General features: G+C 24.6%; 1 protein-coding gene across 3 annotated transcripts in view; it reads right to left on the reverse strand.

Moving 5' to 3' along the window:
* Positions 1 to 970: 970 nt before the first annotated feature.
* LOC129618780 (nuclear factor of activated T-cells 5-like) overlaps positions 971 to 21888 on the reverse strand; it is a 77460-nt gene continuing 56542 nt past the window's right edge. The window contains exons 2-15 of one of the 3 annotated variants that reach the window (XM_055533772.1): positions 15249 to 15373; positions 14950 to 15110; positions 11101 to 11478; positions 10455 to 10598; positions 10129 to 10280; positions 9909 to 10039; positions 9680 to 9836; positions 8806 to 9005; positions 8547 to 8742; positions 3761 to 4422; positions 3214 to 3709; positions 2453 to 3155; positions 2101 to 2351; positions 971 to 1686 (exon numbers count right to left, since the gene is read on the reverse strand). In XM_055533772.1, the coding sequence (XP_055389747.1) occupies positions 2102 to 2351; positions 2453 to 3155; positions 3214 to 3709; positions 3761 to 4422; positions 8547 to 8742; positions 8806 to 9005; positions 9680 to 9836; positions 9909 to 10039; positions 10129 to 10280; positions 10455 to 10598; positions 11101 to 11478; positions 14950 to 15110; positions 15249 to 15373 (3755 nt within the window). In that variant the 3' untranslated portion in view covers positions 971 to 1686; position 2101. Of the gene's footprint in view, positions 1687 to 2100; positions 2352 to 2452; positions 3156 to 3213; positions 4423 to 8546; positions 8743 to 8805; positions 9006 to 9679; positions 9837 to 9908; positions 10040 to 10128; positions 10281 to 10454; positions 10599 to 11100; positions 11479 to 14949; positions 15111 to 15248; positions 15374 to 21888 lie in introns of all 3 variants that reach the window. The other 2 variants (XM_055533771.1, XM_055533773.1) reach the window with 2 other exon arrangements.

Raw genomic sequence — 21888 nt, forward strand, 5'->3', positions numbered from 1 at the left:
GTAATATAGTAACCCTATTCAAATTTTTTTTTGTTGCAGATTCTCTTAAAAGGAAGAAAAAGCTAGGGTTAAGTTGCAAAAATTAATATTAAAAATAATATTAAATCTGTGACTTTCTTATCATGAATAAAGCGTTTTTATTTAAATTCAACCTTAAAGGTATCGAATTTTTTAATTTTAAAACCAAAACTTATTTAAATTATGAAGAAAAAATAATAAAAAAAACATGAACAAAAATAATAAAAAATCATTATTAAAGTTTACAATAATACATTAATATAGTAACACTTAACAATTACCAGCAGTATAATATAAAATTTATTTATATGCTTTTCTATTCATTTAGATATATACCATAACATACGTGTGTATAATAAAATACATATGAGGACTTAAAAATAATTTATATACAAATAAAAATATTAAATTTTCTGATATTAGAATAATTGTTTTTTATAGTATAATATGTACTTATTTTGATTCATTTTCTTTCTCTAAATTCCTAAAATATCATTATAATTAGCAGTAGTTTATTATTCTTTATTAATTTATATAAAAAAAATGATACTTTTATCAAAAATAATTAATTTTAAGATTTGCAGCGATGGAAAGAACACCTAATCTAATTGATTGTGAATATACCAAAACTCAATAACTGAATAATCACTCAAATGAAAGAAACGATTAGGTAAGAAAAATATAGATGAAATATTAAGAAATTTATAATTTAAGCACTTAATTTGAAATATTCTTCTATGGGCCCCAAAATTAAAATAAAATATTTTGAGCTACAGAGCTTCAATCAACTTTAGAAAACTTTACGAAAGTTTTTTTTGAATTAAAGTACGGATAAAAAGGAATTACCAAGAACTTTTCTAAAATAAAAATTTTAGTGTAAAAGTTTAAGCGCATTGAATAAAATATTTAACTTAATTATTCATAAATAAATATATCATTTTTGGTTATATTTTATTTTTAGAATTAAGATAAATTATTTCAGTTCAAATACATAATGAAATATGCTCATAATACAAAAACACAAAAAAATTTAGAAATAAAAATTAATATTTTAAAAAATATAATTTTAATTGTAAGTTAAAGATTATCATAAGTTTAAAATGTTTTAGAAAACATTCCCACATTAATTATTATTAACTTTTTAAGTGAATTTTTTGAATCATTGACAAATGCAACAAAATTAATGAATGAACTAAATTTCAAAGTTTTTGTTTTATATCACGTGTACTACTCTAATTTCCATCGCAAATAATATTGAAAAGTATCTGAAATGTTTAGTAAAATGAAATTCCTTAAAATCTCCGGACTTAAAGTAATTGTTATACATTGATACAATAACTATGTATACGCTTGAATATGTATATAATTTTTTACATTCGTAATTGGAAACCTTTTTTCTCATTTTTACAATATAATATGTATTAATTAAAATTCTTTATATATTTTAATATGTATATATAGATCTTATATTATAAATAATATTTATGCTTAAATCTAATATTTAATGCACTTTATCGTTGAAACCTTTTGTTAAAAATCATGTTTTGTTTTTATTTTTGCTGGTTTTTCATTGACCTTTCGCATTTTTCACTAATAAATAGTGAAGTTATTTTGCTTTCTGAAGAATACTGACCATAAGATAACCGGATATAAAGTTTTTCTCTTACACTAAAATATCAAATTAAAATAATATAAATAAAAATTATGAAAGAAATATTAAACTTGTAAATAATAATTGTAACTGTAATGAATTAGTTTATATTTTCAAAAAACAATATGGAAATTGTGATTCTAAAATATTATAAATCAATATTTTATTTAGTTTTCTTATATCTCGTTAGATTTTTTCATATATTTTTACAAATATTGGACTTTAATATCTACAAAAAGGAATACTATTCAGGTTTTCAATGAATAAAAAGCAGTATCAATTAATGAAGAATTAATTAATTTCTCTACACTTATATTAAATTTTTGCCAAACTCTCAAATAGAATCAAAATTGAATCTTCCAAATATCCAAATATTAAAAAAATAAATTAGAATCCCTTTCAAAAAAATTTGATAATTAATTTTGCTTTACCTTATTCGAATGTGCTTGGATTGATATAACTGATCAAATCTTGAACTGACATAGTTGCAATATCTTGTGGAATTGTTGTTGCAGTTGCTGGTGTGACAGCTGCTGGGGAAACTATATTTGGTTGCATTGTATCAACATTAATGGGTGTGATTTGATTAACATGACCATCCGTTATCTTAGTTTTTTCTAAGTTAGTTCCAGAATTATTCAATGAAACAGTTTGCATTAGAGATTCCTGATTTTTTGTTGAACTGAAATAATAAAAATTTTGGAACATTAGTTTAAAAAATTGAAAATATTATTTACCTAAATTTTAAACTTTAGCAATACATGTATCAAAAAAAAAACTTACATAATATTTGGTATTATTTGTTGATTCTTTTGCATATTATGTAAAAAATTATTTGAATTTACAGTGCCTGAATTGGTTGAATTATGGCGATCCATCAAAATATCAACCAGAGGAACTGAAGTGGCAGTGGTTAATTGGTTTTGTAACAGATTCGCATCTGTAAAATGATTTAAATGTGTGTTAATTGATTGTGTCTGATTTGAACATATATCCATTTGTGTAATTTGTTGTTGTGATTGAACTTGTTGTAAGTTAGCTGTATGTGTTTGGAGAACATTTGACGCATTATTCGAGGAAATTTGAGAATTCGGCAGTGTATTTGTTCTTATGTTATTTATTAAATGTGGAACTTGCTGTTGTTCATTTAGCATTTGATTAAGAATTGTATTTATGTTTGTTCTAGTATTTATATTTCTTTCTTGCGATGTTATGAAATTTGCAGCAACTTGTTGCTGTTGTTGTTGTTGCTGCTGTTGCTGCTGCTGTTGTTGTTGTTGTTGCTGTTGTTGTTGCTGTTGTTGTGCTGCAACACTATTGGCTGTAGTTGTGGGATTACTCTGCATTATAATATTATTTAAAATAGCGTCTTGTGTGTTAGAAGTTGACAATTCACTCATTTCACTTAAAATTGAATTCGCTATTGTAGCCTGGCTATTCAACATTGGGTCTTGAGATTGTGGGCACATTATAGTTGGCGATACAGCTGTAAAAAAATTGATTTATTAAAAACTATAAGCAAAAAATTTCAAAAATTAGTTTACTTGTGTTTAATATTAATTCAGTCGGTATTTGTGAAGATTGTTGTGTTGTAGCTTGAGCCAATTGCTGCAACGTACTGGTATTCTGTTGCACAGGTATTAAACCTAAATTTGCCAAACTAATGTTAGCTGCTGGTTCTGAATTAAGTATAACATCATGATGAATAGGAGGACTCACACCATTTGGAGATGATGAAGACGACGACGTTGATGATGTAGGAGATGATGAAGAATTAGATGGTGATATGGCGTTGCGGTTGTTTATTTGTTGTGGTTCCATATTTAAAATTTGATTTAATGTCGAAGCAGTATTGTTGTTTCCCATAAGAACGTTTGAAAGTTGTCTGTCAAATGAAGCTACTGTTGTCGGTGTAGTTTCTAGTGAAATTACTGATGGCTGTTGAGATTGTGATGAGAGTGTGTTATCAGAAAATAAACTTGCAGCTCCAACATTATTAGTTACTGATGGTGTATTAAAAATAGGATTCACTGGATTCGACTGTGATGGATGATTTTTTAAATTGGAAATATTCGATAGAAATCGGTTTACCATATTTTGTTGATCTTGCTGTTGTTGCTGTTCACTGACTGAAACTGAGGTAGATGATCCAGTAAAGATTCTGTTCTCAAATTCATTCATTTTTTCTTGCTTCACCAATTCAGCAACAGCAGCCGAAAGAGGATTAAGTGCTTGATCATTTTGTCCAGTTGGAGAACTTGTAGCAGAAAATCCTGATAAATTACTATTGTCAATAGATTGTGGCATGTCAATAATATGTAAACTTTGTTTTCGAATAGATCGTGGGTATGGAGTTAAATCTTTAATTGAAGTAGCGCCATCAAGTGAATTTTCACTATGCACTGGAAATCTCTCTATTATAGTAGAATCATTTGAACATAAATCACCGCACGACATTGAATTTTGTGTGTTTTCATCAATAATTTCAGTCTTGAGACAATTGTTAGTTACATTTGCGCAATTTGGTATTTGAGTTATTTGGTGCTCCGTAATTAGATTATTAACTGAAGAACGTCGAACGCCTATCGGAACAGTTGTGGTAGCTGGTGGTGGCATCATACCAGAGTCGATTTGCTCATTCTTTGCTTCCAGTAATGAATTTCCAATACTTGAATTGAGACATTTTGTCGGCCAGGTTATATTACCATTATTTTGGGTTCCGATTCCAGTATTTGTATCGGAAAATTGCGTATCTACAATTAGAAATTTAGTTAAAATCTTTCGAAATGGCAAGAGTAATATTTTTAACTAAAATTTTGATCGACAAATAAAAAAATTAAATAAAGAGTATAATTATTTCTAAGTAGATGATGTAAATTGTGAAAGTTAAGTTAAAATTAATTGTAACTTTAATACAACTTAATTCTCACTTCTCAACTAGATATTTATATAGTATTTATTGTCCCTATTGTCTAATTAATTATATTTTAGAAATTATAGAAATTATTATACTAATCTTAATAAACATATATGTATATATATTTATTACGTATATGTAAATATTTTTCTATTTAATAAAATTTTATACTAAACTTAGTTGAATTGTGAGAATTGATCATTTTGAACTCTAAGTAGTTAAGTAAAAAATTCATTTATATTTGCTCACACGTTTACAATTCATTCTCACAATTTTTTTTATAATTTTCATTCATACAAGAGACACAATTTTCTAACATATTCTTTTGATTTCATCGCGAAAGTTATCGTAAGTTTAAAAATGCACTAGCGAATTTAAAAATTTTTCTCAAGGACATTCAAAGCTTGAAGTTAATTTTTTTATAGAACTAAAAGTGATAATTCAAAAAATTATCGGAAAAATTTAAAAATTCGTTTTCAAGTAAAAATTCAAAATAACTTTTTATTAATCTAAATATTCTTCTTGCTCTCATCATAAAAATGTTATGAACACTGTAACAGTGATAGATGGAAAAGCTTTGATTTGATTTTAGAAAATAAACAAATAGTTACATTAAATTCATACATGCACGCCAATCACAATTTTTACACACACACACTCAGTCAGAAAAATTTCAAAATGATCAAAACATATTGTAATTTATTTTCTTAAAACTATACTTAGAAATTAAATAATCTTAAAAATAACTATATTTAAAATTAAATTATAATTCTACTTTTCATTAAAACTAAGATCTTAACCTAAAGTAACTGTAAGAAATCCAGTTTTGATATCTGAAAAACTTTAAAACAAAAGAATGAAAAAAACACAAAACCAACGGTGTACCCGATGTATGCAACACTGGTAGATATGCGGAACATCCAGATGCAAAGCCACTGTTTAGCCAAAATAAATTAAAAATTCAACACAACAAAAACAACGAAAAATAGAAAGAGAATTCTATCGTTACGAAAAAAATAAGATTTAAATAGTATACATATATAAATATAAATATATTAATATACATATACATAAATAAAGATAAGGGCAACATTAAAATTAATGTTAAATTAAAAATATTTTACAATATTATTATATATTTTAAATTAATTATTCGTTTTGATGAAAATTTAAAATTATATTTCATTAGATTCTCATTCCATTATTATGGAAAATAGAAATTTTCTTAAAATGAAATGTTTTATAATGCAGCTTGATTGATTATATTTAAAAAAAATAAAATCGATATTAGAAATACAAATTTTTAATTATTCTCTAATTGAAATAAATAATTAGGTTTCTAGATTGTAATTTTCTTATATTTGATCACCAATGAAAATGTATCAATGAATATAATAAATAATATAAGAGTAAAAATAGTTTATAGTCACTAAGATATTTAGCTTTACCTTGAAAATTTAATTTTGTATTTTTAAATACATTAAAAAATTTCAAATTCAGAATTTTATTTAAAATTTTACGCAAGTTGATGATAGAAACTTTTTTCTTTTACTTTAAATAATTTTTTTTTATAAAGAACAATTTTTGTGGTAGCTGCATTTAATTTAGTTTTGAATATCAGTTCAATTAAGTGTAAATTATTGTACATAAGAATTAAAATTAAAAAATTAATTTGATTTATTGAATAAAAATAATAGAATGGGTTTCATTTCATAGAACGCTTTCAATATCAAGTAGATTAATTAAAATAATAAAAAAAATTAATATTAAATTAATTTTTATATATTAATATTTGGCTATATTAACATTTTTCCTACTAAATTATCAAATATTTAAAAATTAAAATCCTAAAAGATATATAAGCATTTAAAAATTCTAAATCTAATATTAAAAGTTAAAAAAGTTGAAAAATTAAAAAAAAAGTATTGTGGCATTTTTTATTTTATTTTAATGAACCAATACCCGATGATTTTTGTTTATTTTTATTTTTATTTTTTGTGGCTGATGGGAAGAACAATGCTTACAACAGGATCCAGAAGGAAGATGCCAGCTTCAAATGCAACTGACTGATGAAACAATACATAGTAGTAGAAATCCAAATCTTCTTTTGTATTTTTTATTTTCTTATTATTATTTTGCTTTTTTTAAATATTTTTTTATATATTAGGCACCAAAAGAGGTGTGATGATGGTAGATCTTTAGCCTTAGTCTATTATTTTATTACACCTAAATCTATGAGAGGAATAAACGAAAAAACAACATTTTGTGATTAGTGTTTAGAAAAAAAAAATTTTCAATTTTACGAGTTTTTTTTTTTGTTTTATTTCCCGATAATATTTAAATTTTCCCGATAATTTTTTTTTTACTTTTTGGATTTATGTACTTTCCCGAATTCGCTTAAAAATTAACTTGGACACGTTTCACCATTTTAATAGTTAGTAATCGTTATATTATATGAGTACATGTTTGAAAACTAGTGACGATAATGTAATATTGAATGAAATTGTTAAAAATTTAGATAGACGATTATATTTAAAGTTCGAAACATTGAGGATGTTTTTAGAAAATTTTAACCTTAATTAAATAGATCTGAACTTTTGGTATTCATTTATCATTTTGTTCATTGTCTGTCCCTAATCACAAAACATGTCATGTGTTTCAATTTATAAAAATTTTAATGTATATAAATAAATAAGTATACATAAATATATCTAACTTTAGTATGGAGGATCCAGAACGAAAAATTTCTTTGCATAATATTAATTTAAATGATTATATTTAATACAATTCTTTTTCACTATTACCGATTTTAATATAATTATAAATATATTTCTTTCTTTTCTCTATAAATTTATTGATGAAAAAATATAATCTAATATAAATAGACTAAATTTCAATTAAAAAGTCAAATAAAACTCTGAAAATGTGTATTTAAAAATTGAACTGAAATCATGAACTTTAAAGCTATTTAACAATTGCTAAAAAAGAAAATTGGAACTATATATGAATTTCAATTTATATTTAATAAAAAGTATTTCTTAGTCTGATTCCAAAAGTTATCAATTAAAATGAAGTTGGAAAGTAGGGCGTTAATCTATAAGAAACAAGATGCAGTCTTTTACTAAATAGCCTATTAACTATTTAAATGATATCAAAGAGTGTTCAACCAAAAAAATTTAAAAAAAACTAAAAGAATATTTTGGATTCAAACATAAATTCAATAGTGTCATTTTGTAATTTTCGACCAATTCAACTATTGTAATTTTTATGTAAAAAAAATACAATAAGTATAGTAAGTTTCATATTAAAGTTCTTCCAAAACACATTTTCCAAAATTTTATTCGAAATAAATTTTCTGTTCTACTTTTAATTTTTTGTATCTTTTATCCGTTGTTTTTTTAATTAAATCCTAATGCTTTTTAATTTGTTTTTTCTTTTACCATAGTTGAAGTATGCAAAAAAATCAAGAAAATAATCAAGAAAACCCTAAAACCACACTCATTTACTTGCATTCACAATATTCTTTCACCATATTTGAAACAGTCATACTTTCACCTATTACAACTTTTGAGAACCTATTATATATTATAAATCTCATTATTCCTTCATAAATTTTCTTGATAAATTCACATATTCAATTTTTTATATATTCAATTTTATATTTTTATTTTACAAAAAAAAACTTTAGTTCGCACACAAAGCCCTGATAAAATTTCACACATAGGGTTGTTTTGATTATTCTTGACTTTTGTAACAACGTTATTGTACGTCGGTTGAACAAATGTAAAAAATTGAATCCTAATGTTCTGGATTATATATACTGCTTTCATTTATTTACTTTTTCGTAAGATTGATCTCCCTAACAGAAAAATGTAAATGAAAATATAGCGACGTATCCTTTTTTTCTATAGCTTTGCGTATCCATATTCGCGATATTAGATTTGGACTAAAAATATGTACCTTGACAGTCAGCAATTGACCCATGAATAGTACCTAAAGTTGTTGAAGCCGTTAGCATATTATGTCTTCCTTTTGGTAAATATACAAAGTTATGACTTTCACTTTGTTTGCCACTTGACATTACTGATATTTGCACTGTTACCGGTTCAATAAGATCTTGATCAAAATATGGTGGTACCACACATACCAAATGTGTCTAAAAATAAGTTGAAATATATATTAGAAATTTAAAATAATTCAATTTTAAATTCCAGTATACCTGCTGTAAATATTCTTTATCTGGAACGATTCTTTGTTCCCAAATAGATGCAAGTTGGCTTAGTTCATTGTCATCCTCTCTGAATATTACAACAGTATCCTTTAAAAAATTTTTTCCAATAATGAATAATTCTAAGCCACCTTCAACGGGGCAGGATATTAATGATTTTTTGCAAATTTCTGGTACTCCAGGTGGTTGAGCTGGAATTTACAAAAATATCAAAATTATATTTAATATTATCACATCGCAGGATTTTATTGTTCTTGTGTTGATAATTTTTTTCAAATTGTAATTTGTCTGAAAAAGCTTTCTAAAAATTTTTTTTTTAGAAGAAGGAAAGAAGATCCTTTAAAGAAGGAATTAACAAGTATATTTTTTTGTCAAAGTTATAAAAATTACTTTCTTCGAGGATGTTCAAATATTATCTATATAATGTTTTAAGGAAACCTATAGGCCATAGGGTATTCGATTTGTTAAGAATTGAATTGAAAACTAATATTTTAAGTAAACGGAAATAATATGAATGAAAACACTATAGTCAAAAGAATTAAAGATAAACAATTAAAGCTTTTAAGCTTCAAGAAGAACTTATAATTCGTCCAAAGGAATTTTAGTTAAGTATCGTTGTTCTGTCTGAATTCTGTTTGACAAAAAACTTTAAATTTTCAATCATTTCAAATTCGCGAAAACAAGAAAACAAATATTTTAAATTCAATTATACGTAGATACACAAATTTGACTATTTTTTAGGAAATTTGGAATAAGAGCGATTAACGTATTTTTGCAACATTAGATTTTAATTTTAAACTTTAATACCATTTTCTTGTATGAATGTTAATTTTATATTTCTGAAATATGAAATAATGTAACTTACTACAAATTATTGGCTGCGAGCACACTTGAAGAGTTTCATTTTTACCATCATCTGAAGTTATAATTGTTCTGAAAACCATACGACATCTGGTGGATTTTTTCTTATTACGTTGCGCTGACTGGTCTGGAAATCTATGTTCAACATCAACATTTCTCTCCTAAAATTAAATAAAGAAAACATTTTTCATATATACAAGTATCAATAATTACATTACACACGTTAAACTTACTTTCAAAATTCCAACACAATCACAATTGATAGTAAAGTCATTTTCGGGTTTAAAATCAATCTCAATAATCATTGTGCCTTCAAGTTTCTTTTCATTACAAGGAGTTGAATTTTTACCAGCAACTTTGCATGCTGCGAAATTATTTATAAAAGTTAATTATAAGTTAGTAAACACAAAACGTAAGAAAATAAGAAAAATAGGAAAATACAAATGTTCAAACCTTGATAAAACATATGTGGTGCAATTCGTCCGACATCGGTTCCGATAAAAACTTGCAGTGTTGCTGGTTTATTGTAACCAATTAATTTTACGATCGGAAATCCATTACCGCTCCGATCTTTGACTGCTCCACGACTTCCCTCTGTTTGATATCTATTTTCAAAATTAATTGAGAATTTAATTTTTGAATTTATTTTTTTTCTTGTCTACATATATAAACATTCGACAAATGAAAACAAAATTTTGTAATTTATTTTCTTCTTAGTATTGTGTAAACTAATTTTGTATTTAAATTCATAATCAATATTTAAATATATTATGTATTACCTGGCACGATGTTGCTGTTCAGGTTGTGATACAATTTCTAATTGGACTGAACCATCTTTTGAAGTTGTGTATGTATTCTGTTGCATTTGTTGAGGTCTTTTACCAGATCTTATAACTGTTCTTTGCCCCGTAGAAGTATAATATCTGAAAAATGAAAGAAATAAAATTGTTAAATAATAATTTTAAAATAATTTTCATCAATTTCAATAAAAAATCATATCTACATACATAGGTATTTAATAATAAATTATATAAGTATAATTTTAGACAAATCACAATTAAACTAAAAGCAAATATTTGCAGAAGTTATTAAAGCATAAATTTCATTACAAATTTCTATATTAGTAATGCCAATCAATAAATAATAATAAAATAATGGAAAAGAAGAGATGAAAATCTAGATGAAATACAATGAATACAATCAATCAAATATCGCTTTATATACGCACACTTTAAAACTTTAATATACTATGTATGTATATACTTATGTATATATATATATATGCACATATACATATATGTATGTCTAATGTAGGCATACAAGAAACAGTTTTTATGTTATAATTTTTACTTTTTTTAATTAAATACAAATTATTATGTTATTTTTTTTTATTAAAAGCTACAATATTACATAAAGTGTCCTTACTTTGCGGCAACTTGAGTTGTAGTCGTAACTATTGAACCTTGTGTAAGGCCCGCATTTGTGATTTTTTGTATAAATGTGTCATCGCTGCAAGCATCTTCGTTATCATCAATATTAATTGTAACAGGAGCAGTTCCCAATTTCCTTCGTTTTGTACGATTTTGTAACTTTATGTTGTTTGAACTTATTGAAGATGATGATGACAACGATGACGATGATGATGCAGATGATATTGATGATGGTGATGATAATGAAGAAGATGAAGAAGAATAAGATAATGATGATGATGAGGATAATGAAGATAGAGATGAACCTGTATTAATTCCCACTAAATCTTCTGAACCATCAGATGTAATTAAACCATCATCATGATAACCAGATCTAAACATTATAATAATATAACTTGAATTATATAGGTGAATTTCAATTCGGTTAAATATTCTTTGTTTTTATTTTAGCTCTAAATAGTTTTTGTTGTTTTTTTTTATTTATTTATTTATTTATTTTTTATCTAATTGAGAATTCACAGATACAATTTTACATATACACATATATATGTATATATATATATATATATATATATATATGTATACATACATATATATATATATATATATATATATATATACATATATTTCTAAATATATATATATATGTATTATATATTTCATTTTATTAATTAACACCTTATTGGCTGAATGGTTTTTTATATGGCGACATTGATCATTAGCATTTAATGCATAAATGACGTTAATGTGACATCATTCAACATTAATATCCAATGCACAAATGACAGTTAAATATTAAAGACACGTACATATAAAATTTTTATCTTAAATATAATATCTGTGAGTATATATATAATATAATATATAATATAACTAAACACATATACATACCTAATTTACAAAGTCAATTTATATTTTGATTTTTCAAAAAAAATAATATTTTAAATTAACATTTAGATAAAAATTTAGTTTTTTTGTACATAAGATACAATAAAATTAAAAACCTAATTATTTGAAATCGAAATCGTTAATAAATGACACGGTAAATCGATAACTGTGCTATGTTATTATGAGTTTTGAAATGAATGCGTTCAAAAATTAAAATTACTACACGCAACCAAAGAGATGGCTTTTGATTGTTTTCTATAATTCATTTTAATTTAAAGCACTTCTTGTAAATTTTTTTTGATTAAAGTTTCTATACAAGCAATTTTGGTCCATAAATTAATTTTTTTTTTAAATTTAGTACAAACAAGTAATCATAAAGATATTTTAAAGGCGTTGAACAAATTTTAAATTAATTTAAAAATAATGAAATGAAATCTCCGATGCGATTAAATATGCAACTATTTGTCAGTAAAATTTTCTAAATTTACTAAATTAAATTTTTAATTTTAAGTTTGATTTTGATTCTCTTTCGACCAATTCTCTTTTCTTTTTTTCGAAGGTTTTCTTCTTTTACTTCACCGAAAAGAATTTACTTATTTTTTGTTTCACGCTACATTGTTTTAAATTTTTATTTTTAACGAATTCAATAAACTTTTTTAAAAAACGTAAATTTAAAATATTTGTTCTGATAATACTACTCTACATTATAAAACCCTTCAAATTTCAATTAAATTTAATAAAGTGAATTACAATAAGTGCAACAATATTTCTAAAATCAAGACAAATTAACTACTAAATTACATTCAAACATTTTATTTGAGCTCAACAATTATAATAAATTTATTTATTTTTAAATTTAATATATCAGTTATCGTAATTTTAATTTAATTTTATGAATATTCAATATTATTTAAAATATTAAATTATATTTTGCGTACAATATCAAAAATAAAAAAAATAACAATTTCTTATTAATAACAATACATTTTTGTGTATAAAATATGTACATATATAAATAGCAATATTAATGCAGAACAAAAAATTATGATAATAAAAATAAAGTTAAAATTACATAAACTATAAGAAGAAATAAGAGTCTAATTAACGAAATACCTTAATTTGTGTTCCGTCTAACTTTTAACTATACTACTATGAAAATAAAAAACTAAAATTTAAAACCAACTTTATCTTTATTAAAACTTTTGCACTAGATAAACGTATTTTGACTATTATAAAAGGAAAGTAAAAGGAGTAACAATGTTCAAATTTTATTGAGGTACAAGTAATATTCTTTATAAGTTTAAAAAAAAATTTGTAAAGTAAGCGTACAAAACTTGCTATTTGTATCATAGCTGTAGAATTCTTTATGTGGCTTAATAGTTATATATATATACACACGCTTTCATTTTATATGTTCAATTTTCAAAAAAGTTGTTGAACAAAATTTTTAAAAAAAGTTGTCGAGAGATTTGAACTAATTTGAATTTTTTGAAAGCTTCTCAAGAACTTTGTATAGGAGGTACCAGTACTCAAACATCTAAGGGTGGCTTTGGAGGGTTAAAGAAAATTAAATTTAAAATACTATGTCTGATAAATATCCATAACAACTTTTAATAGAAACTAGAAAAAAGTAACTTCGCAAATTTTTTTTCTTGATTAATATTCCTAAATAACGGTAATGACAATGGTTAATTGGTTATATTCTTATAACCCGTACTTTAAGCCATAGACAAACATGTATACGAATATTACAAAAAATTTAAATCACAGTTTAATCTATACATACATTAATAAAGATATGTAGGTATGTGTAGAATAAATATAACATTTTCTATTACATATTTTTGGTATTTGTAAATTTAATATATTTGTATGGGTATTAAATCAGTTTGCGGGGCAGTGGCTGACGTAACGTAAAAGGATTTTTCGAAACTTCCACTATTGAGGGAGTTTACTAGTATTATAAATAAGGAAGCAAGCAGAAGGATGCTTTGAAGTGATACCCATGCATTAGGCGCTTTTGCCGAGGATGGATGGAGAAGGAGCAGCCGGTCCGTTCTCTGTTCTCTGAGAGCCACACCATATTACTACTAGGACAGTTTACTTATTCGTTTATTAGATTAAAAATGTAAATGAAGTCAAATTCTCTCAAAACAAAACGCTTCACATGAATTTACATTTTATAAAATATGTTTCGAAAATCGACACAACTTTTTACTTGTTTTCTGTTTTAAAATTTAATTTTAATATAACCTATAGTTTAAAATACATCAGTTTATAAAAAAAATCATTTAAATTTGTATTTAGGTCAAAGGCTATTGTAGAGGAACCTTTTTTTTGTTTTTAAAAAAATTCTGGTAATTTAACTAAATGACACTCATGTTCCCAAAAATTAATCTTCATATCATTTATCATCTTAAAAATTTTAAATTTAAAATTATTTTAAAACTACAAACTCATATTTAATAAACTAACTAAAAATATTGTAACCTAAACAGCCTTCCACACAAACTTTCAATCAAAAGTGCAAGTGAATTCTAAAATTGTTTAGACTTTGAGAAAAATTAAATATATATACATATACGTATATGTAAATGTATATATATACATTTACGTATACGTGTGTTCAATACTAAAAATAAAATACGTATACACTCATACATATATTTATGTATATACACACATATATATTTTAAGATCCAATCACGTGTAAAACAATCACCTGAAATCATGATTTATATTCTCAAAAGTGTATCTCAATTTATATATGTACATACGAGTATGTATATTTTAATATATACATATATGTATATTTCATTCTTTTCTCATACATAGATATGTTCATATATATATATATATATATATATATATATATATTTGACAAAAAAAAACAACAATATGTTTTCAAGAAGAAAAAAATTAAAATCCTAATCCAAAATAATAAGCGTTTTCTCACCTTTGGGTTGCTGGACGCATTAATGATTGCGAACTGTGAGAATTATGATGATGTTCAACATGTTGATCGAATCCAAATCCACTGTCATTTGAATTATCGCAAGGCGGCGGATGCGGACGATTTAAAATTTTCTTTCCTGGTACTAATTTGCCTGGTCCCACCTGTTTTTAAAGATTTTATAAAATTATTATTTTGTAATAAGATTAACCTTTAATTACAAAGGTTGACAGAATTGCAAATATTATTTCAACGTGCATATTTATTTATGTAGATAATAACACAATTTAATTTGTACTTACTCTTGATATTGAATGCAATTTGCCTGGCATTATTTTACCAGGATGACGTTTAGAAGGGATTCGCATTCCCTTTCTGTGTATACGCGGTGTCATTGTGGATGACGTTGACATGGTCATTCTCATTCCTGAAATTAAAACAAAAAATTAAAAAATTAATAAAATATATTAAAAAATTATATATTTAATTAAATCAAACATATACCACTACTTTTATCTAAAAAATTTTTAATGACTACATTATTATATTTAGCAATCTTAATATCTAATTTTCATATCTAATTTTATAATTAAAAAAACTTAATAAATTTATTTTTGATTCAAAATATGCACAAAAATCTGATTTTTGTTATACATTTAATACATTTCGGATTCTGAGCCAAGATATCTGATCTCCATCAGACGGAATTTCAAAAGAATGCTAATTCAGTTGTTGGAAAACGAAAATTTACCAAAAATAGAAACAGTAAAACTGCATACATTGAAAATCGAGACCGGCCATTTAAAAAAATTTCAAAAAAATTTTTGTTTTTGAAATTAAAGATGCGACAACTCTTTTTATACCCGTACGAACGTTTGTTCGAAGGGTATACTAAATTTGCCTTACTGTTTGTAACGCTAAGAAATAATGTAACGCTAAGAAACAATTATGGTATCTTTATTTGCACATAGGATAACAAATTCGTACGGGTATCACAGAGTTGACAAGGTCAACTCTATTTTTTCTCGTTTTTTAAATATTTTGTAAACAGAATCTAACACCTAAATAGAGTTAATATTTGGTTTTTTTACAAATCATTTACGCTCGAGTTTGGGAAAAAAAAATTCCAAGATAATTTGACAAATGAATTTAACAATGATCTAATTTATTATGAAACTTGGGTAGAGTAATGACACTTATACTGGATCGATTCGTTAAGCGACTGATTTAATTGTTTTTAAGGTAAATAATGTCAATGTTTATAAAGAGGAATCATAATTTTTATGTTGGTTTTATGTTTTTAATGTTAATAAATATAAGTAGTAAGGTGTGACTTTTCGATCTTTCAAACCTAAAAAGCTATCTACATCTTACAGTCCGTGAAATACTGTAGCTTTTTAAAGCAAAAATTGCTAAATATTATGCAAACAAAAGAACGTTTTTTTTTCATATAGTTTATAATTAAAATAAAAATATCGTTGAAAATTAATTTGACTATCACGACATTTTTTATATTTTAGAATTTCCTTAACTGTATAGAATAACATTTTAAAATTTAAAATCAATGTTAAATATCTAAGATCGTATATATTCTAGATATGTTTACCAAAACCCAAAAGTTTTATATGCAAAAAATAATTAATACATTCGCATAAAAATCAACTTCTGTTATATCAGCTTTAGAGATTTGCAATATATAATTATGATTACATGAGGAACATGTCAATATAGTACAATAATTATATCCATTTATAATTCCATATACGAGTATAAAGTAAAAAAGCACAAATAATTATGCTAAAAGATTAAGTTAAAAAATCTATAACCAAAGATGAAATTACATAATATGTACTTGTACACAAATACATATTCTCCACGAAAGGTTTTCGACACTTTATATGCAACATTAAAAGCATAAATATCTCGGTTGTAAGAAATTTTTATGCTTTAGAATACTTTAAAAATAAAATATATAAAAATGCTAGATAAAAGAAAATATATGCAAGATAAAATAAGCGGAGACGGAGCAGCAATTTCAATTACTGCTGTTTTTGTATATATTTACATTCATATCTTAAGCAGTATGCCACTCCGAAATGCTTCGTTTTCAGTTTTGATGCGAAATTACTTTCATATTAATACCAAACAGTTTTATACAATTCTTAGGAATTATTATTTTGTAGCTCTTTTTGCAAGAAAATTTACAAAAACAATGCGATAATTAATGTTCGTACCATATATTTGTATGTGTGTAAGTATATAATAAATTTTTAACAGGTTAAAAACTGATCGCTACTCTTTTAACTTATTATTAGTTAGTTATTGTTGTTTATATGTATATGTATCTAAACTAGTAAGGTAACAATAAATTACAATTTAAATTTTAAATTTTTGAAAATTGGGAATAATTATGGTAAATCATTAATACTAAAAAGTTTATTTTAAGTTTTTACAATTTTAATGTTTGCTTTTTAAATGGCGCCTAAAAAATATATTTTTTTCTTTTTTATTCGTCATAATCTTTTTTATTTCGTATTTCAGTTTTTATATTGTTTGTTTTTTTTTATTATGAATGGGGGGAAAAAATAAGATTCCTCAAAAAAAATTTGTTTGCGTTTTAAAATTTTGTAAAAAATATTCTTTAAAATGGTTTTTTTTTTTATTTACAAAAAAAATATATTTTTTTTTAAAATAAAATATTATGAATGAATTAATTTATTTTGAATTAGAAAATAAAGAAAAAAAAATTTAGGAACTTGCACGTTTGCTTCAGCATAACTACTCAATTTTTTCTCAACTTTCCTCACAAATTTCCTTCTTTTTGGCACTTTTCCAAAAATTTGAAAAAAAAAGTGCTTATTAGTTTTACTCTTTCCGTGCGTCTGTTTACAAAACTTCTACACCGGTGAAATTTCATATGTGCACAGATCCTTACTAGAAACTTATTTCCGTAGAAGAAAATTTTTACCTATTTTCCCCTTCTAAAAATTGTACTTCCACAAAGTTTTAAAAATGTCACTTTTGACTATGTATTGTAACGAAACAACAATTTTTTGAATTCTGCATATGCTAGTATCTGAGTAACGATAAACTTTCTATACTGCGCCATAACTTGGTTAATTTTAGGAAAATCAAAATGGCCGTTCAAATTAACCGTAATGTAAAATACGTTTTTTTTTTTTTTTCAAATTTTTGATACCCATTTTCTTCTAGACGATTAGCTGTAGGAGTCTGAAAATTTAACAGGTTGTAGATACTACTAAACAGTTCATTTGTTGGAAGAAAATTTTTCTCCATCTCGTTTCCACCTCAACTTATCGCCTCTCGAAATTTGTGAAATTTAAATTTTTTTTATATTTCCGAAACCATAAGTTTTCCAAATTTTAATAAATGCAGAACGATTACAGTAAATGCCATACCATTAAAAAATGTAATTACTTCTCTTAAGTTACGTAATTAACACTTTAATTCGAGCATTATGTTAAAGCCTCTTTCAATTTTCATTTTTTTGCTCATCCGGAATGTATGCAATATTCTTATACAACTAATCGAAACTAATTTAAATAATGTAATTGTCATGTGTATGAGAAGGAACAATGCCTTGAAAAAAATATCGATATTTTTATTAACTCTTTAGAATTCAGTATTAGAACAAATTTTAGAATGCGTTTGAATTATTTTATATTTTCCTCCTATAGTCTACTTGTTCTTCATGTACCATTTGAACCGATTTTAATGAAATTTTACATGTAAGTTTATTTCGACTATGGCACGGATTGATCCACTTTTGGGATACATCAGGTCTCGGGAGCTGGACCTTTTGACGGGTCTGTTGACATCAGATGTTTTATATAAAGTAAGAATAATAAACGCATTATTCAATTACGATAATACACAAAAATAAAGCTAGCTACTCGTAAAAACAATAAAATCAAAAATAGCTAAATCACAAAAATATTTTTATTCATATACATACCTACAACAATGTTTTTTAATATTTTTATATTCACTCGAATTTATCATAAGAAGTAAATAATGTTTTCTTATTTTTGGAACATTTATTATTTTAATATTCAAGGTTATAGTTTTCACGTTGCGTTTCAGTTCTAAAGTATGTATGTATGTATTTAATTTTTGTTCACGCACATAAAATGTATTATACGTCTACATAAGTAAAAATTATGGAACAATTTCTTCAATTTCCTATTTCATTGCGTTATCTAAAAGTCTTAGAGCTTCAAAACAAGAAGCAACCTTTTCGCTATTAAACCATTGACCCATAGAATACTATACTGAGTTGTCATCAAAAATATATTGCATATATTTCAGAAAAATATATCTAGATATATAATTTAAATGTGATTAAACTGATAATGTAATTGAAAAACGATTTATGATCAGTTGCATAAATATATACAATATAAGTACATATATGCGTACATATATGTATATGAACGTACATACATATGTTAAAGTAAATGACTCATTGCTCATAATTAACAAAATAAATTTAAGTAAACTTTTAATCAAAATTCAAAAAAAAGCAAAAAATATAATTTTTATCTTAGTCGTGAATTTTTGTCAATTTCAACGCAATATTTTGATTTTCAAGGTTTTTGTGTTCACTAAAACCGGAACTTTTTAGTTTGCTCTCAAAATTATTTTCATTTGAATTTTAATAAATTTTTAGTTGAATATTAATGATTTTGGAGCCAATTTTTCCATTCTTTGTAGTTTTGTATATAAAACAAACGTACATAACAAAAAAATAAATAATTGCAACTAATTTTAAACATTATGTTAAATTTTAATTAAATATTTAATTCTGAACTCACATAGTTTTTTGATATTCACATAGTTTTTTGATTCATGTATATTTTTTTATAACAACATTTATGCTCATATATACGTACATATGCTAAATTATTCTAACTTTTAGCTAGTACCTATTGTTCCATGGATAATTAAAAATTTCAATTTGTTGTCATATAAACGCGCAATGAATTTCTTTGCATATACTCTCTTGCACCTCAACTCATAATGTGCTCTAGATTTTTCATAGAAGCCGTAAAAATTCGTTTGCAAGACAATATAATAAAGTTTTTTTTTAACTACTTACAAATTTTAGAAAAATAAATATTAGCTGAGAAAATGGGCTAACCAGTTTCTGGTGGTAGTCATCCATGACTACCGGAAACTAAACCTTTACTAGAGACCTAAAAATGTAGGAATTTTCTCCGCCCTTGAGATTTTATCTTATAGGTACCTAAGTATATCATATCAACAATAAAATATGTAGGTTTATTCAGGGCAATATACATAGTTTGAAACCAGGCTCTTCACAAAGAATCTAGCAATTTAATATTTTTAGAAATTTCTTAGAAAACAATATTTTACCGATTCTCTTAAAATTTAAAATAAATCTATGAGTAAAAAAAATTACTGCGTTATAAGTCATGTATAAATTTCATTATTATTAGAAGTAAGACCAGTCACATGTTTTGACATTCCAATGATATATTTTCAAACAACATTATGTAATGTACATAGATATAACACCTCATAGAGACTCCCTTTTACGAAGTATTACATTACTAACTTTATTCTACTTGGCTTTATGCAAGTTCTTTAATAGACAATATTTTGAAAAAATATTTTATTCTTAAAAAAAAGTCGATGCTCTATTAAATTTTATTCAACTATTCTCGTATCGCCTTCTAATCCATATTTCACTTAATTATTTAAAAATTACCAAACAGGCACGTACGTTTTCGTATCAATATTTCATAAATCTTTCTCTTAAGTAACATTCTAAAAATGGGCGTGTCAAATTGAATTATTTTGAAGGCATGTTTGTATAATCTACCAACATACTGATGTACACATACCTATCGTATATAAATAATAACTGTTTAAGATTTAGTGCTTTCTCGTATTATTTTTAACGTTTATCAAAATTTTTGAACTACCAGTTATACTAAAAAAATAAACAAGAAGTAAATTGATAGTTACTGAACGAACAAAAACAGCTGATACGCAATTAGAACATTTTTTTTTCATATTTTTATTATTATTAAGCTTTTTTTCTATTGGCCTACTCAAAATACAAAAACAACAAATCAAAATATGTATATACACAATATACAAAAACAAAACAAGAACAATTTTAATAAATTGTTTTACCTCACGAGATTTAAAGTTATTCCTGTTATCTGTCAAGCGTGAATGATCACAAATTGATTAATTAATACAAAAGAGTTGCCATTCTTTTGTATTAATTAGGTATTCTATACAAAATTTTAAATTTTATATGCAAAATAATGTAATAGCACTTTCACATATCAAAAATGGAAGAACCATGATTTTAGGTTTGAAAGTTTATTAATTTTATTGATATCGGACACGTACATACTACATTTTGATTCAAGGTTTTCTCTATACTTATACCTTTAAAAGATGTTTTTCTTAGAAACGGTTATTTTCTGAAATGAGACAACCCAGCATTCTTCTAATTGCAATTTTCTTTTGAACCAAATAAATTATATCTGAAAATTAGTAAATCATTTCATTCAATTAAAAAGAAAGTAAATGAAAACGGATGTTTTATGATACCATTCCCTCTTTTCTCTCATAATTCATGTTTATAATAAATATGAATGTATTACGTTTGCTCGACAAGGTTCTTCCAGAAGTTAGTTGATCGAAATACAGATATCAATGGTTTATTCTAACTCAACCTATTCTTTAATAATTTCGTAAACTCGCAAAAGAGCTCGAGTTGAACAAGTTTTTTAGTTTCACAAATATTCTACATATTTAAAAAAAAAAAAGACAAAAAAAATTTTAAAATGTTTTCTTTCACTATTCCATCTGGAAAATTTTAACAAAAAACAAATGAAATTATTTTTGTAAAGCTCAATATTATTATAAAGCTAAAATAAT

The sequence above is a fragment of the Condylostylus longicornis genome, unplaced genomic scaffold, assembly GCF_029603195.1.
Source record: "Condylostylus longicornis isolate FDR11 unplaced genomic scaffold, ASM2960319v2 ptg000010l, whole genome shotgun sequence".
Classification (NCBI taxonomy): domain Eukaryota; kingdom Metazoa; phylum Arthropoda; class Insecta; order Diptera; family Dolichopodidae; genus Condylostylus; species Condylostylus longicornis.